The sequence below is a fragment of the Hipposideros armiger genome, unplaced genomic scaffold, assembly GCF_001890085.2.
Source record: "Hipposideros armiger isolate ML-2016 unplaced genomic scaffold, ASM189008v1 scaffold_210, whole genome shotgun sequence".
Classification (NCBI taxonomy): Eukaryota; Metazoa; Chordata; class Mammalia; order Chiroptera; family Hipposideridae; genus Hipposideros; species Hipposideros armiger.
In genome coordinates, this window is record NW_017731560.1 from 65251 (window position 1) to 83009 (window position 17759).

Consider the following 17759-nt stretch of genomic DNA (forward strand, 5'->3'; position numbering starts at 1 on the left):
AAAAAAAAAAAGAATTTGTTTTCCACTCAATACCCAACCCACATAAATGTGATACCATCAATAGTGCACAACTCTATCCCTACACTTTAGTTAATAAAGATTTCAGATGACCCCACATTTTGTTCTTTTGTATTGCCATGAGTTCTTGCTCATGGATATATGGTCAATTAATTTATGACAAATGAGTCAAGAATATAGAATGGGAAAAGGACAGTCTCTTCAACATATGATGTTGGGAAAATTGGATAATCACATGCAGAAGAATGAAACTGAACCACCAACTTACATCATATACAAAAATTGTCTCAAAATGAATTAGACTTGAACATAAGTTCTGAAATCAGAAAACTCCTAAAAGAATATATAAGTGATAAGCTTGTTGACATAGGTCTTGGAGATGATTTTTTTTAATCTGACACCAAAAGCAAAAGGAACAAAAGCAAAAATAAACAAGTGGTGCTACATCAAAATAAAAAGCTTTTGCACAGCAAAGGAAACCATCAGCAAAACGAAAAGGTAACCTACTAAGTGGGAGAAAATATTTGTAAGTCATATATTTGATAAGGAGCTAATATCCAAAATATATAGAAAACTCATACAACTCATCAGCAAAAAAAAAAAATCCTGAAACCTGTGTAACTTTACTAACCATTGTCACCCCCAATAAACTTTAATAAAAAAAAATCCAATTAAAAAATAGGCAGAAAATCCGCATAGACATTTTTTCTAAAGAAGACATATAGAGGGCCAAAATGTACATGAAAATATGCTCACTGTCATTAGTCATCAGGAAAACGCAAATCAAAACCATAAGGAGATATCACCTCACGACTGTTAGTATGGTTATTTTCAAAAAGACTAGAAATAAGTGTTGGCAAGGAAGGATGTAGAGAAAAGGGAAAATTATGCACTGTTAATACGAGTGTAAACTGGTGCAGCCACTACAGAAAACAGTATGGGGATTCCTAAAAAATTTACAAGTAGAACTACCACATTATCCAGCAATTCTACTTCTGATTATTTATCCGAAAAAAATGAAAACACTCATTCCAAAAGACATATGCACACCTATGTTCACTGCAGCATTATTTATAATAGCAAAAATATGGAAACAATCTAAATTTCTATTGAAGGATGAATTGGCAAAGAAATTGTGACACACACACACACACACACACACAATAGGAGATTATTCAACCATAAAAGAATGAACTCTTGCCATTTGTAACAACATGGATGGACTTCGAGGGCATTATGCTAAGTAAAATAAGTCAGAGAAAGACAAATGCTGTATGATTTCCCTTATATGTAGAATCTAAAACAAAAACAAAACAACAACAACAACAACAACAACAACAACAAAAACTAAGCTCATATATGCAGAGAACGGTGGTGGCTGCCAGAGGCAGGGTGAGGAGTAGGGAAAATGGGTAAACTATTTTTGTTTTTGTTTCTTTTGTTTAAATAAATTGAAGTTTTTTTAAAAATAATTATTTAGCACAGCAGATAAAGATGATTAAAGGTGAATTAAACTACTAAGAGGGGCAAAACATTTTACTTTACTTCTAATTACAAACTATAGCAATTTCTCATTTGAGACTGTGTATTCACAATATATTGAACATTCACAATATATTGCAAGCCAAGTAGTATTCTAATATCATAACTTTATTTTTGTGTTCAGGGAATAAATTCTGAAAATAAAACATGGATATTTAAATGTTTTCTTTTGTGGTAAGTCCTAATATTCAGCCAACTGCAACTATTTTTCAAACTAAACTTTATGACTTCCAGGCATTTGGCTCAAAAACTTCTGAATATAATTTATAAAAATTCATACAATAAAATTACATGCTATAACACAGAAAAGACTTATATAATAAATAAGATATAAAAACAATCTTTTAATAATTAATGTGGAAAATTTCCTAGCAATGTGCCTTGCATATTGCTCAAAAGAATTTGCTGAATAAATATTGGGTTGTCGGATAAGTCATGACGCACTTTTGCAATGAAAAACATAGAAACAATACATCATGACTTTTCTGACAACCCAATAAATCTTGCTGGTAACTTTCTATAATAAGGTGAGTACACATTTTTGTTTATTATTTTGCAAGGGTATTTTATGCTATAACATTTTTATCTTCTATAGGTTATTTTGTAAGTATGACAGTCATAAAATTCATTAAATCAAAAATGACCAGAAAGCATTAATATTTTGTTCAAATAGAAATGTTCCCTATTTGGAAACTGTTAGCTTTTAATTATACAGTGATCGCCTAATAGAGTTATAGAAATCTCTCATCATTGTACTAAAGTTCTTTCCAAGAAAGGATGAAAGGCATTTTGAGATTTATGAAATTATTCTATAATTAAAAGGTTAGTAGAATATAATTTCAGAAGACTATTCACATCACTCAATAAAATAAATACAAATTTTCAAAAATATGCTAGTAATTACCGTGTATCAGGGTTCATGTGAATTAACTGAGCTAATTATAATTGATAAAATACAATGTCTTCTAATAAATGACACCTACATTTTTCATTTTTGTATTTTCTAGTATTTCCAAAAGGGGGGCCGGCTGAGTGTCTCAGTTGGTTAAGAGCTCGCTCAAGAGTGTGAGCTCTGAGCAATAGGGTTGCCAGTTCGATTCCCGGACAGAGCTGAGCTGCTGCTGAGCTGCCAAAAGGTGGCAGGATGGCTCAGCTAAAAAAAAAAAAGAAAGAAGAAAACCAAAAGGGTATATTCTGTGAAATAGATAAAAATAGGGATATTTGTTCTAAACATATACAAAATATCCCTGAGTTGTGTTAATGTGTCCAATCAAGGTACTGGGTCCATACAATAAAAAGTAAGTGATCCATATTTTCTTTTTTCTATTGGTTGACCAGAAGTATATCAGCCATTTAAAATATTTTACTTGTGTGAGAAGTTTTTCCTTTTCTTCAGTCTCTTCTGGTGTAAGAGGTTCAGCTCCATCAATCTTTTTTTGTTCCTCTCTTTGAGCCACAGCTGGATTTGGCATATCAGGATTCCTTGGGACCTATAAATCAAGAGATGAGTTATGAGTAAACTGTTGGGAAAAATTAATTAAGGGTGTATATACATGTATCAATCTTTAGAGTTATTTCAACAGTAAACAATATAAAATCATTCCTGAATCTTCTCCACATTCCTACTACCATGATATTACCAAAATAAAAATGTTAAGTGTACCACTTGGTATTTTAGAGTTCAAACCCATTGCTCAATGCCACATTACACTTTAGAGTTGGTTATACTATAAAACAAAATATATCTTTTAGTACTGTAATACATGGCAATAACGATTATGTCATTAACCCCAATACCAACATTATACAATAAATTCTCAAGCCCAGAAGAAACAAAAAGTTTGGCAGTACAGAAAGAGCCCATCTTCATCCAGCAATATAGACCAGGGTAGAGAAGCGGCAATGCACCTGAAGACTACATCCAATGGTCTGGTCAGTTCACTGTGCAAAAGGAAAGTTATGCTTTTATTGACTGCCAGGGTATGGAAAGAGAGAGCATCTTCACATAAAATGCAAAAAGTCTAGAAGTGACAGGATAATGGAGAAGCAAAAAAATATAGGATGTGTGTGTGTGTGTGTGTGTGTGCGCGCGCGCACGTGCACACACGGACATGTGTGCATGTTTGTAGGGGCAGCAGAGCACACAAACAGCTGTGATGAGATCCACAGTCAAGGGAAAATGACTACAGTAGCAATGGTCAATAGAAGTCATAAATAGTGTTCTGGGTACAGAGCTGCAAATACACTCACAACTAAGAAGAAAAGAGTTCAAGTCCAAAAGAATGAGGACAAAACCTTAGCTCTCCAAGGAAGTAGTCAGTCACCTGGTAGCCCCAGGGGCTTTGGTTTGTTACAGTGAACACAGACAACCAGTACTGTTCAGCAGTGCGGAGCAGCATTCATTGTATGGAGTGACAAACTAAGTCATTTAGTCTAAAGCCTCACAATATTTCTATGTGCATCTGCAGTGATGATGCAGCACACTGATTTAAGAGGGCAGGTATATAACTTGTGTAATGCATTTTATAGCATGCCATTACACATGAAAAGAAAAAGGGTTGACAGTAAGCATTCCACTGTTTGGAATGCACACCTATCATAAATGATTCATTCCCTAGGGTATCAGATGGTTTTACTACAATGTAATTATAACACATATTATAGTACATTTTTCTATTTTTGATATATACTTCATAGAGTTTGAAACTATATCTTTGCAACTTAAAAATACTTTTAAAACTATTATATTCAACAGTTGCTTAAATATAAAACCTAAAAAGAAATACTGAAAAGAACAGATTAATTTGTAATCATCAATACCAGAAAATCAAATTATTAAGTATTCACTAAATGTCGATTATGTCTATAGCACTATAATAGGCATTCATTGAAATATAAAAGAAGTAGTGGACATGATCCTTGCCTGGAGGGAGCTCACAACCTAGTTGTGGAATTTTGATCTGTATCTTCAGAAATTGAAGGATTTGAAGACATGGACAGGAGGGAAAAAGTATTTTAGGCAGGAGCAGTATGAGCAAACAAAGGCAGAAATGTATAGGAAGGAGCACATATGGTTGATGCTGAGAAGGGATAAGAAACAAGGACAGGTGGAGAGAGATTTAGAGGGCCTTTGGAAACTATACAGCAGGCAACAGAAAGCCACTGGAGATTTTTGAGCAAGGAAATAAAGTGTCAAAACATAATGTTTTCACCTTTAAGCCTTCTGCTAGATGGATTAAAGTGGGGAAGTAACCAGAGGCAAGAGAACCAGCTAAACTATTGTAATCTAGAAATGAGGTATAATCACCTAGCCTAGGATGATGGCACACAGAAATGGAAAAGAAGGCATAAATTAAAAATGAAATGTAGTCCAGTGATAAGCATAACTAAAAATAGCTTTTTTCAATGGCTAAATTCAATTTTTAAATTACAGGAACACCATCAATTCCATTCCTAAGTATTTATCCAAGGAAATAAAACAAATCTCTACAAAGACTTTTACACAAATGTTCACAGCTGCTTTATTCATAATATCCAAAAGTCAGAAAACAGGCCAGATGTCCATCAACAAGAGAATGGATAAGCAAACTGTACTATATCTTTACAAAGGAACAGTATTTACCAATAAAAAAAAAGAACTACTTGACAATGGGACAACATGAAGGAATCTCAAAAACAGTATGCTAAATAAAAGAAGACTTATACATAATGTATGATTCCATTTATATGAAATTATAGAACAAAAAATACTAATCTATAGAGTAAAATAATGTCAGAACAGTGGCTATATCTGGGGAGTATATATGGGGATTGACTGAGAAGAGGCACTCTCTGGGGTGACTGTAATGTTCTCTATCTTTACAGAGGTTTTAGTTATGTAAGTGTAACCATTTGTCAAATACATCGAATGATAACACTTAAGATTTATGCATTTCACTGTACATATATTTTACCTTGAAAAAGATTCAAATAATATTGAACTCTGGCTAATGATATGCATGTTGAAGTGTTTCTGGGTGAAATATACTTATGTCTGCAACTTTGAAATAGATGAAAAAATAAGATGGATATCCATTTGATAGAAGGCTGGAGAATAGGACAAATAGGTGATAAACCAAATACAGTAAAATATAAATTGGAAAATATATGCGGTGTGTATATGGGTTTTCAGGGTACAATATGTCAGCCTTTTTGTATATATGTTTAAAAAAATTACAGACATCACTTTAAAAGTTTAACAGACTCCTTAAATTGCTCGTATACAAAATTATTTTGGCTTCAAATTTTAACTGAGAAAAACCTCTCTAATCTTAAAATACTTCTCTATCAAATAGCTTCAAAACTCTATGTCCAAGAAACCATATTTTAACAAAATGAAGTTATTTAATAAGCATCTAAATTTATGACAGAAAATGGATAAAATAGTCACACAAAATCAACTCTTTATTCCTACGCAGATATCCCCAATACTAAAGCTTTCCACCTTGAACTTCAGTATAAGCAAAATCAGAATATTATGTCATATGATTAGACACTAGGATGCACTGCAGACTTTTTCCAGATCCACTGGTCACATTTTTTAATACAGGAAAACTTTAGAAGGACTTCATCAATGTCGCATTTACTATTTTAATTCTCAAAATTACTCAAATACATATTTGATAAAATTGTTAGAATTAGATAATGACTCTAAATTCTGGTATCTCATCCTACCAAAAAATCTCCTTCTTAATATTCATCATTTGTAAAAGTTTTTCATTTTTCATCTCCTGAGATTCTTACCAGCATTAAGCTTCCTAGAGTGATTACAAAGTGGTATATAAGAATTAAGTACACAGGCTTCCAGTCAATATGGCATAGTAGGTAAGCACTGTGCTTACCTCCTTTCAGGACTATATAAAAATTACAACTGAACTAAACAACACCCACCATTGAGAATCACCTGAAGTCTTGCTGAGCCAAAGCCCTACAACTGAGGCTATAAAGAAGAAGCCACCTCGTGAATGGTAGGAGGGGCAGAGACACGGAACAGGCTGGTTCCACACGCATGTGTGACCATTAAAATCGGGAGGACTATCTCAGCTGTGGAGGTTCCCCTCAGAGGAGTGAGGGGTCCCAGCCCCACACTAGCCTCCCAAACCAGGGTCCCAGTGCCTGGAAAAAGAAGTCCCCACAATCTCTGGCTGTGAAAACCAGCAGAGATTGTGGCTGAGTGAGATGGAGGGCAGCTGGAGGCCCAGGCACTCCTCTTAAAGGGCCTCCTCATGGACGTACTTGCTGATGAACTCACGCGCTCTGAGCTCCAGTGCCGGGGCAGCAGCTCGAAAGGTGCCAGGGACATATGGGGAGTAGCTGAATTGGCTGGATTAGGGTGAGGGCTTAAGGAGCAAACTCCTCTCAGATGGTGGAGCTGACCAAAGCCATTGTTTCTTTGTTGACCCCTACCCATTCCCAGTGTGCAGATGCAGGCAGCCGCCATACCTGAGTCTCCATCAACCTGGCTAACTCCATTTATCCAGCCTCCCAGGTGATTCCCCAAGACCCTGTCCCACCCAACTTTCAGGAACACCTAAGCTGCTTCCAGTGGCTTTTCCATATAAATGACCTGTCTTGGCTTATGCTGGAGATGCTCCTAAAATCTCTCAAAAGGTCACAAAACCCAAGCAAACAGCATCTGGATTTGGTGTGTCCCATACCTCTTGCTGAGCAACTCTAAACCCGGCACTAGCAGTAGCCAGCCTCAGTCCATAGCTTGGCCTCTCAAGGCACCTCCAGGCCCAGCATGTGTAGTGACCATCTGTAGATTGCTTTGTGGCTCATGCCAGGTGGCCCCATACAAGGCATAGGCTGCCGCTGAACATGGCCTGCGGTTCGGCCTCTCCCAGGAAGCTGTGGGGCTGGCATGCCCAGTGGCCAGCTTTGGAAAGAGTCGGAGCATCACCCAGCCACCTCCAAGAACGACATACCCAAAAAGCAGACTGGGCGGGCACCAGAGCCCTGCTAAAGCAAATCCTGTTCCATAGGGTCAACCCCTGCACAAGACGTCCTCCACTGCAGTCAAGTCAGTCCTTACAACCAATCAGCCCGAAGGTCAATCCCTCTCACTGATGTGCAAACAGCAACCAAGGCCCCACTACAACAGGAAGGCACACACAACCCACACAAAGAACGCACCTGGAGCACCCAGCTCTGGTGACCAGGGAGACTGAGCTAGTAGGCTCCACAGGACACCTACTACACAAGGCCACTCTACTAAGACCAGAAGGCATAGTAGGTCTACCTAATACATAGAAACAAATACAGGGATACAGCCAAAATGGGGAGACAAATAAACATGTCCCCCAAAAAAGAACAGAACAAAACTTCAGAAAAAGAACCAAACAAAACGAAGACAAGCAATCTACCAGAGGCATAGTTCCAATCGCTGGTTGGAACAGAACAGAAAAAAAATCCAAAAAAATAAGGATAGTTAAAGGGGCCTCTGGCACAACATCAAGCATGCCAACATTCTCATCATAGAGGTAACAGAAAAATAAAAGAGAGCACAAGGAATTGAAAACCTATTTGAAGAAATAATGATGGAAAACTTCCCTTACCTGGTGAAGGAAATATACATAGAAGCCCAGGAAGCACAGAGACTCTCAAACAAGATGAACTGAAAGAGGCCCACACCAAGACATATTATAATTAAAAATCCAAAGTTGAAAGACAAAGAGAGAATCCTAAAAGCAGCAAGAAATGGCAACTATTTACTTATAAGGGAGCTCCCATAAGATTATCAGCTGATTTCTCAACAGAAACTTTGCAGGCCAGAGGAGACTGACACAAGATATTCAAAGTGTTGAAAAGCAAGGACCTACAACAAAGATTTGTTGACCTGACAAAGCTATCACTTACAATAGAATCAAAGGACATGTAATGAGCTTCCCAGACAAGAAAAAGCTAAAGGAGTTCATCACCACCAAACCAGTATTACAAGTAGAGACTTCTTTAAGATGAAATGTGTGTGTGTGTGTGTGTGTGTGTGTGTGTGAGATGTAAAATGGCAATAACTACATATCTGTCAACCATTATTTTCAATAAATAAGTTAAATGCTCCAAACCAATGATAGGGTGGTTGAATGGATAAGAAAACAGGATCCTTATATATGCTGCCTACAAGAAACTCACTTCAGATTGAAAGACACACACATACTGAAAGTAAAGAGGTAAAAAAAGATTTCATGAAAATGGAAACACACAAACAAACAAAAGCTGGAGTAGCAATACTTATACTGACAAAATAGAATTTAAACACAGATTATAATAAGAGACAAAGAAGGATCCAGTAATCCCACTTCTGGGTATTTACCAAGGAAAACCAAAACGCAATTTCAAGGGGACATGTGCATCCATATGTTCATTGCAGCATTGTTTACAATGATCAAGATGTGGAGGCAGCCTGGATGAATGGATCAAGAGGAGGTGGTGCATATATGCAATGGAACGTTGCTCGTCCAGGGAAGGCAATGGATGTAGCAGCACGGATGGGCCTGGAGGGTATTGTGCTGAGTGGCTTATGTCAGTTAGAGAAAGACAAATGCAATGTGATTTTGCTTATTTGTGCAATTCAAATAACAAAATAAACAAAACAGAAACAAACTCAGATGCAGAGAACATTTTGATAGTTGCCAGATGGAGAGGTATTGGGAGAGGTGGTTGAAAAAGGGGAAGGGTTTAAGAAGTACAAATTTGTTATACAGTAGTCATGGGGATGTAGGGTATAGCACATGGAATACAGTCAGTAATATTGTAATAACTATTTATGATGTCAGATGGGTACTAGATTTATTTGGGTGATAGATGAGAGGGGACCTGGGGGGCAGGGTGAAAGAGGTGATGGGATTAAGTACAAATTGGTGGTTACAAAATTGTCATGGGGATGTAAAGTAAAGCATAGGGAACATAGTCAATAATATGGTAATAACTATGTATAACTATGCACAAGGTGGGTACTAAATGATTCAGGGGGATCACTTCTTAAACCACGATGCTGTACACCTGAAATGAAAATAATATTGAATGTCAACAGTAATTGAAAAATTGAAAAGGGTGGGGAGAAGGTGAAGGTGAATAAGAGGTTCAAATTTACATGTATAAAACAAATAAGTCATGGGGATGTAATGCACAGCACAGGGAATATAGTCAATAATATTGTGATAGTGTGGTACAGTGTCAGATGGTTGCTGGACTTAATGGTGATCACTTCTTTAGGTATATAAATGTTGAATAACTGGTGTATGCTGGAAATTAATATAATATTGTATGTTAGCTATATTTTAATTAAAATATACAAAAAATAAAAAGAACTACAGCTATCTGGCTAGTTACCTACCAGTCAGATCAATTCTGAATTAATGAATCTGAGAGAAAGCCTAAGGATCTGTATTTTTTTCAGTTCCCAAGATCATAGTGACACAAAGCCAGATTTGAGAACTAGAAAACAGCCCAGTACTCCTATCTGAATGAATCTTTCTTTTCCTCTACCAGTCATCATGTACATGCAACTTTTCTTAATGTTTATTAAGTAAAATATAAAACTAGCTAATACTGAAGAGATGATTAACTTGTGTCATGAAAACATACTTAGGAAACATGAAGTATTTCCATATTCAAGAATTAGGGAATTCATGAAGATCTCAGAACATAACCCTCCTGAATGTCAAGCCTACTGTATCTTATAAATTTTAAGATTGCAATAGCAACCACATTATATTTAAAATCTTTAAATTTTAGGGCTCAAAAATAAAGTAATTGTTGATTAAAAAAGCATTAAGTAGACAAATTTTAAACTGATAGTACTAAACAGATTCCTCAAAGGTATCTCATGTATTCATACTATACGTCTTACTGATGGTCCCCAGCAACACTTAATATAATTACAATATACAAAAAGTTATCTTTCAAAAGGAAACGTCTCAGTTACTATGTGGATTTCTAGTCAGACCCTAAGGAATTTGTGATTAAGAGCTGTTCTGTGGAAAAGTAAAAACTTTTTTTTTGGTTTTGTTTCTTAGGAGTTTTAGCAAGCATTTCATAGAAATATGGAATATTGAATTAAATGTGACAGCACACAAAATGAAAGCAGTACCTGAAATCAGCTCACTGGATTTTACTTCTACCACTGCAGAACAGATGGCCCACAATGACACATTACCAAAATTCACAAAATTTATGGAACTTCCTCAATTTATCAAATGTTTATATCCATCTCTAAAGAATTTTTTATTGAAGATAAATGTTAGTATGTTCTACAGCTTTCTTCAGCTTCAAGTATGGACAAACTCTTTCACGCCAGGTCTTAGATTCCGAGGAATTTCTAAACGCCAGATTTTTTTATTCTGCAATTGAAATTTCAATTAAGTCATCTCTTCCAATGTAAAGATTTTAATGAACTAGTGATTAAATGCATTAAGTAACTCCTTTAAGTTGCAAGAGCAACTAAGCTTCTGAATGTCTAACTTGCAACAAGGTCAAAGTTCAGACAGCGGGGAGAATTTGCACATATGCACTGCTATCCACCAAATGGTTAGGGCAAAACAAACCAATATTTCTCTCAGCCTCAAATAAAACACAACTACAGATCTTATCAGCAATATTGCTGTGACCTTGTTGTACTGAATATTGGGAAGGGGAACAAATAGAAAATAAAAATGCAAATAAGCAGGCCCTCAGGAAAAATGCTCTTTCCCAGCTGTTTCAAAACTACTGAGCCCCTCACTATGGGGGACTCAAAATAGACAATAATTGTACTGTGCACAACAGTGCCCCCAGATATAGACAACACCTCTCTTCCCTGGGCTAACAATTATTTAAGCAGAAAGGGGGAAAGGTGTCCCTTTTTGAGAACCTAACTGTGCTTAGAGAATACCAAGTAACTGTACTACATACAGCAGTTCTGCTCATCTGAGAATAAACTATTGCTCCATTCATTTGTGGCTCCGGTGAGTTTTCTGGACAAATGATGGAGGGAATCAATGCTATATGTCCATGAGAAGACAGGTCTAACAGTTATCAATATCACATTATCCTTGAAAGGAAGCTTTTGTAGATAATTAACATGCCATGCTCTTATGTCTGTACTCTGAACTCAAACATGCAACCCAGCCAATTAAAGCACCCGCCTCAGCTTAGGTCTGCAGCTTCTGGTACAAACTGGAAGAGTCAAGGTTTGGAAAGAATTAACATCCAGAATGTATTCTTATTTGTCTTATAAATCCTCAGCTAAATATGCATACAGAGGATCAAGGCAAGTCTTAAGATACAGAGGTAATCTGGGATGGGGCTGAAGAGAATACAGGCTAGGAGTAGAGTGGTAGGGGAATCAATCCTCCCCCCTTCTCCTCCTCCCCTAACCTCACCCCATTCACCTCCTCTACTCCAACCCACTACCATCTTCTCTGCCACACTGAGCTCTTCTCTCCCACACTGCACTTGGCTAATTCCTGTGCATCTCTCTGATCTCAGCTTAAATGACGCTTCCTAAGGGACCACTCACTACCTTGATCTTGAAGTCCACATTAGATACCCATGTTATGCTCCCTTGTAAGTGCCCTTTACAAGCAATGAAACACACAAATAACAATGTCATTACTCTGTGGTATCTGCTTAATGTCTGTTTTCACTACAACATAAGTTCCATGCACTCTTACCACTTTATCCCCAGTGCTTAGCATAGGACCTGACACAGAGGAATACTCAATAAATATATGTTAAATGGGGGGATGCCCTGCTTTCTCTCACTCTATCTCTCCTGTTGCTTCTTTCTGGGAGGTGAGGAATAGAAAATAGTAAGGTGCCATAGCATGAACTCCGTGCCATCTTTCCTCTCCTCATTCATCCCTTTCCTCCCTTCTTAATGCTTTCCTCCTTCCTATCACCCTTCATAGCTGGCCCGTCATCCCTCCCTCTTCTAAGGTTTCCTCTCTCCTCCATCTCCTTCCAGTTGGCCACCACCCAACCAGTCATTGTGAGACGTCACTCCTAACCACAGACTGCCTGTAATGAAAGGCACTGTTCACATTAAAAGCAAAGATATGGCTAGAATTTGGTGGGCACTGTATTATCACAGGGAAGAATTTCAGTACCTCCAAAAAAGGAACATAAACAGTCCTATCAGCTGAGATGATTTTTTTTCTTGCTGCTACTGAATACCACTTGGCTCACCTCCCAAACAGCATGTCACACCACTGTAAATGCCGTCCTTATTTAGGGCTGCAGAAAGAAGCATGTCACATGCAGAAATAGCCCAGAATGTCTGAGTGGAAAGAGCATAGCATTTGAACATCGAGAATCTGGATTTAAGACCAACACCCTTGGCAATTCGGTTAGTTATGTGACCTTGAACAAGTCATTTAACCTCTCTGAACTTCAGTTTCCTCACCTATTACATAGGGGTGATAATAACACCTATCTCACAGGGTTGTTAGGAAACAAATGAAGTGTGTGGTACAGCATTTTATAAGCTATAAAATGCTCTACATAGATATTTGGTTGATGACTGAGTCTAACATTTCAATTCATTTTCCTCTAAAGTCTCACTAATAACAGTCAATAAAAGTAACAGAAAATACCATAATGTCTAAACCTAAAGCTTTTATAACCCTTAGTGGGATAATATATATTTGTTTACCTCATTAAATCTTATTAACTATTTTATTAATTTTACTATTTTTATTCTACATTTTGGACCTATAGCTTTCCTGTTTCTTCTGGCATATCACTGTTTTCTCTTTCTTTGAAACTATTTAATGCCTGGTCTAAACGTTCAACCATGGTTACAGTACTCTTCTACAACTTCCTAAGAAGGATTTTATTCAGTCCTGCTAGTTAAATACATTTAAATTTAATCACTTTCCCTAACCAGATTATAATGGACTACTTATATTCACCTTAAGTTTCTTGCTCCTATTTACGAGGTGCAATCAAGACATGTGGTGAATGTTTAAATAAAAAATTATTAGGGCTAGCCAAGTAGCTCAGTTGGTTAAGAGCTCACTCAATAGTTTGAGCTCTGAGCAACAGCGGTTCGATGCCCGGCCCAGGTGGAGCTGCCGCTGAGATGCCAGCAGGTGGCAGGATGGCTCAGCTAAAAAAAAATTATCACAGTACACTTTTGAGCTCCTTCTTTTGCTCAGCCCACTCCAAACTCTTTGGAGTATACTTTCTCTTCTAATAACAGACCCTTAAGCCACTGCTCTTTGCTTGGGCCCACTTCTATTTCTTTGAAGTGTACTTTTTCTTCTAATAAACTGCTCTTTCACCACTTAAAAAAATTATCACAGTAAGAGACACATTGCCATTAAACCTCCTCAAAGTACTCCCCCTGGCTTTGAACACACGTATCCCGCTTTCCTTGCCACTTTCTGAAGAAGTTCTGAAGTCCTCTATCGTGAGTGTCTTCAGTTGTGCTGTCATTGCTGCCTCCATGTCCTGAATCATTTTGACTTTGGGGAAGAGCCAGAAGCCTCATGGTGCGAGATCCAATGAATACAGTGGATGAAGACACACCATAATGTTCTTATTTGAGAGAAATTGCCATACCAGAAGTGATGTGTGAAATGGAGCCTTTCTGTCCTGATCACAAAATACGGTGAATTCTCCTGCTGAGCACCATCCAACGGAAAGCTAGATATCTTCAATACCAGAAGTGGCACATCAAACCTAGCAATAGTGTGTGACAAGTTTCAACATGTGCAGTGCAGTCAGTTGTGAATGAGCTACAGCTGAGAGAAGGTGTGTTTTAAAGTGTGCCATACTTCCAGTAAGATGGCGGAATAGACAGACGCTGTGCCGACTGCCTCCCAGGATCACACAAAATTACAAATAATTTGTAAGATATTCAATCTCGGAAGTTCCCTGGACACTAGATGAGCAGAACCTCTAAACAAAGGACTTAAAGAGGAGGCCACGTCAAGTCTGGTAGGAGGGACGGAGACGAGAGAGGGCGAACCCCGTGAGGGACACCTCAGCAGAGGGGAGGTTTCTCCAGTTGGGGGAGAGACCCTCCGGCCCCACACCGCACTCACCACCCGAGTTACTTTGCCGGGAAGAGGAGTTCTATGATAGCTGGCAGTAGAAATTAGTGAGGACTATCTTTGCTCAACTCGATGAGGCTGGGGACAGCTAGAGAACCAGTGGAGCCAGCAAACCGACTCGCTCTCTGGTGAGCACTCACCCAGTTCCTGGTGGAGGGAGTAGCTGTGTGAGCGGGGCCCAGGAGCCTCCGGGAAGGACTGAACTGAGTGCCTTTGGCACAGGAGCTGGAGGTTTTGGGGACCATTGTTCCCCTGGTGTGGAGCTTGCACACGAGTAGTGCACAGGAGGGCACCATTTTTTCAGGGCTGGGCCCTCCCACAGAGGCTCAGGTCTGGGACTGCATTGGTCGGCTGGAATTGGCGCAGGAGTGTGGGAGTGCATGTATGTGTGTGTGCACGCATGTGTGTGCGGCCTTCGATCCCCACCCTCTGCACTGCTTGTGTTGCGTAGCCAGGGATATGCATGGCAGGTGTGCTCCGACTCTGACAGACTGCTTATTGAGACCCGGGAGTATGCGAATTGCAGTAAAACCCCTATTTCAGCACTGCACATGCAGAGTTGCCTGGGTGGCAATTGGCTGTCAGGCTGCTCAGGCTCATCTGCGAGCGGCTGATTGGGACAGGCTGAGACTGGGAGTTTCCCTGGGGGTATAGAGACGTGAGCTGTGCACCTGAGTGATTCAGTTGGGGCTTTCCTGGTGAGTTTGTGCGGGCTGGTTACCGATGCAGGAGTGCATGCTGCTCTGACTTGGTGGGGGCAACTGACCACATCCTGAGGTGCCTTGGGGGCCTGCCCCCCCACCTAGAGCTGTGTTGCCAGGGGCACTCTGAGTCCCTGGTCCCTGGACCCTACCTCCGCAGGCCACAGAGGGTTTTTTTGCAGCACGAGAGAGCCCGCAACACCCTGTGAGGATTTTTGGTGAACACTGTTCCAGAGCACACAGCAACTAATTGTGGGAAGCTCAGTTCAAGTCTAGAGGGAGGTCAGCGCATGATGCACTGAGCCCTTCCCCACAACAGCTGGTGCTGAGTCGTCCAGAGTCTCGCTAGTGCTGAGTAAGTGGTCTGCAGAATAAAGAGGGCAGAGAGCCCCTCCCCTTTTTTTTTTCGTTTTTCTTTTTTATCCTTTTTCTCTTTTTTCTTTTTCTTTCTTTTTTTCTTTCTTTCCAGGTGATCTAATACATTGAAGCAATCAGAGTGACAGCCAGAATGAAGAAACAAACAAACATGTCCCAAGTAAAAGATCAGAAAAAACCTCAAGAAATGGAACTAAATGAAACAGAGGTATCCAACCTTTCAGAGACAGAGTTTAGAACACTGATAATAAGAATGTTCAAGAAACATAGGGAGGACATAAAGAAGGATACAGAAATCATACAAAACAACCAGTTAGAAATAAGAATACAATAACTGAAATGAAGAACACACTCGAAGGAATCACTAGTATATTAGAGGAAGCAAAGGATCTGATTAGTGATTTAGGAGACAAAATTGCAGAAATCACCCATTTGGAACTAAAAGAAAAGAGAAAAAAATGAAAATAGTTTAAGAGACCTGTTGGACAACATCAAGTGCAACAATATTCACATCATAGTAATACCAGAAGGAGAAGAGAAGAAGCAAGGGATCGAGAATGTATTTGAAGAAATAATGACTGAGAATTTCCCTACCCTGGTGAAGGAAATCCACATATAAGCCCAGGAAGTGCAGAGAGTTCCAAATAAGCTGAACCCAAACAGGTCCACACCAAGACACATCATAGTAAAAATGGCAAAGGCTAAAGACAAAGACAGAATCCTAAAAGCAGCAAGAGCAAGATAGCAGGTTACATACAAAATAACTCCTATAAGACTAACAGCTAACTTTTCTACACAAACTCTGCAGGCCAGAAGGGAGTGGCAGGAAATATTCAAAGTGATGCAAAATAAAAACGTACAACCAAGTTTGCTCTACCCAGCACGGCTATCACTTAAAATTGAAAGAGAGATAAAAAGCATCTCAGAAAAGAATAAGCTTAAGGAATTCATTACCACCAAGCCAGCATTGCAGGAAATGTTAACAGGGCTTTTTTAAACAGAAGAAAGGGGAGAAAAGCTAACCCAGGAAGATGAGAAATACAAATAACAAAATGGCAATAAATATGCACCTATCAATAATCACTTTAAATGTGAATGGATTAAATACTCCAATCAAAAGACATAGAGTGGCTGAGTGGATAAGAAAACAGGACCCAGACATAAGCTGTTTACAAAAGACTTATCTCAGATCAAAAGACACACACAGACTGAAAGAAAAGGGATGGAATAAGATATTTAACGCAACTGAAAATGAGAAAAAAGCTGGAGTAGCAATACTTATTTCAGACAAAATAGGCTTTAAAATGAAGACTACAATAAAAGACAAAGAAGAACACTACATAATAATAAAAGGATCGATTCAACAAGAGGACATAACCCTAGTGAACATCTCTGCATCCAACATAGGAGCTCCTAAATATATACAACAGATTTTGACAGACATAAAGACAGAGATCAATAGTAACACTACCTTACTAGGGGAATTTAACACCTCATTGTCACCAATCGACAGAACCTCCAGACAGAAAATCAACATGGAAACAGTGGCCTTAAATGACACTTGAGACCAGCTGAATTTAATGCATATTTTTAGAGCATTTCCCCCCAAAGCAACAGAATATGCATTCTTCTCAAGTGCACATGGAACATTTTCCAAGATAGACCACATGTTAGGACACAAAACAAGACTCAATAAATTTAAAAAGACTGAAATCATATCAAACATCTTCTCTGACAACAATGCTGTGAAACTAGAAATCAATTATAAGAAAAAAAACCAGAAAGCACACAAATACATGAAGGCAGAGTAACATGCTACTAGATAGCGAGTGGGTCAAAACTGAGATCAAGGAAGAAATCAAAAGCTATCTCAAGACAAATGACAATGAATACACAACAACTCAAAATCTATGGGATGCAGGGAAAGCAGTCCTAAGAGGAAAATTCATAGTAATGCAGGCCTAGCTAAAGAAACAAGAACAATCTCATATCAACCGATTATCTTTACACCTAAGGGAACTGGAGAAAGAACAGCAAAGCAAGCCCA

At 38.5% G+C, this 17759-nt stretch overlaps 1 protein-coding gene across 1 annotated transcript in view; it reads right to left on the minus strand.

Annotated features, from left to right (window-relative positions):
* Positions 1–17759, minus strand: part of SMARCA1 (SNF2 related chromatin remodeling ATPase 1) — a 99485-nt gene that overhangs the window by 24988 nt on the left and 56738 nt on the right. Inside the window, exon 20 of the mRNA XM_019653914.1 lies at positions 2934–3050. Coding sequence (XP_019509459.1) covers positions 2934–3050 — 117 coding nt within the window. The remainder of the gene's footprint in view (positions 1–2933; positions 3051–17759) is intronic.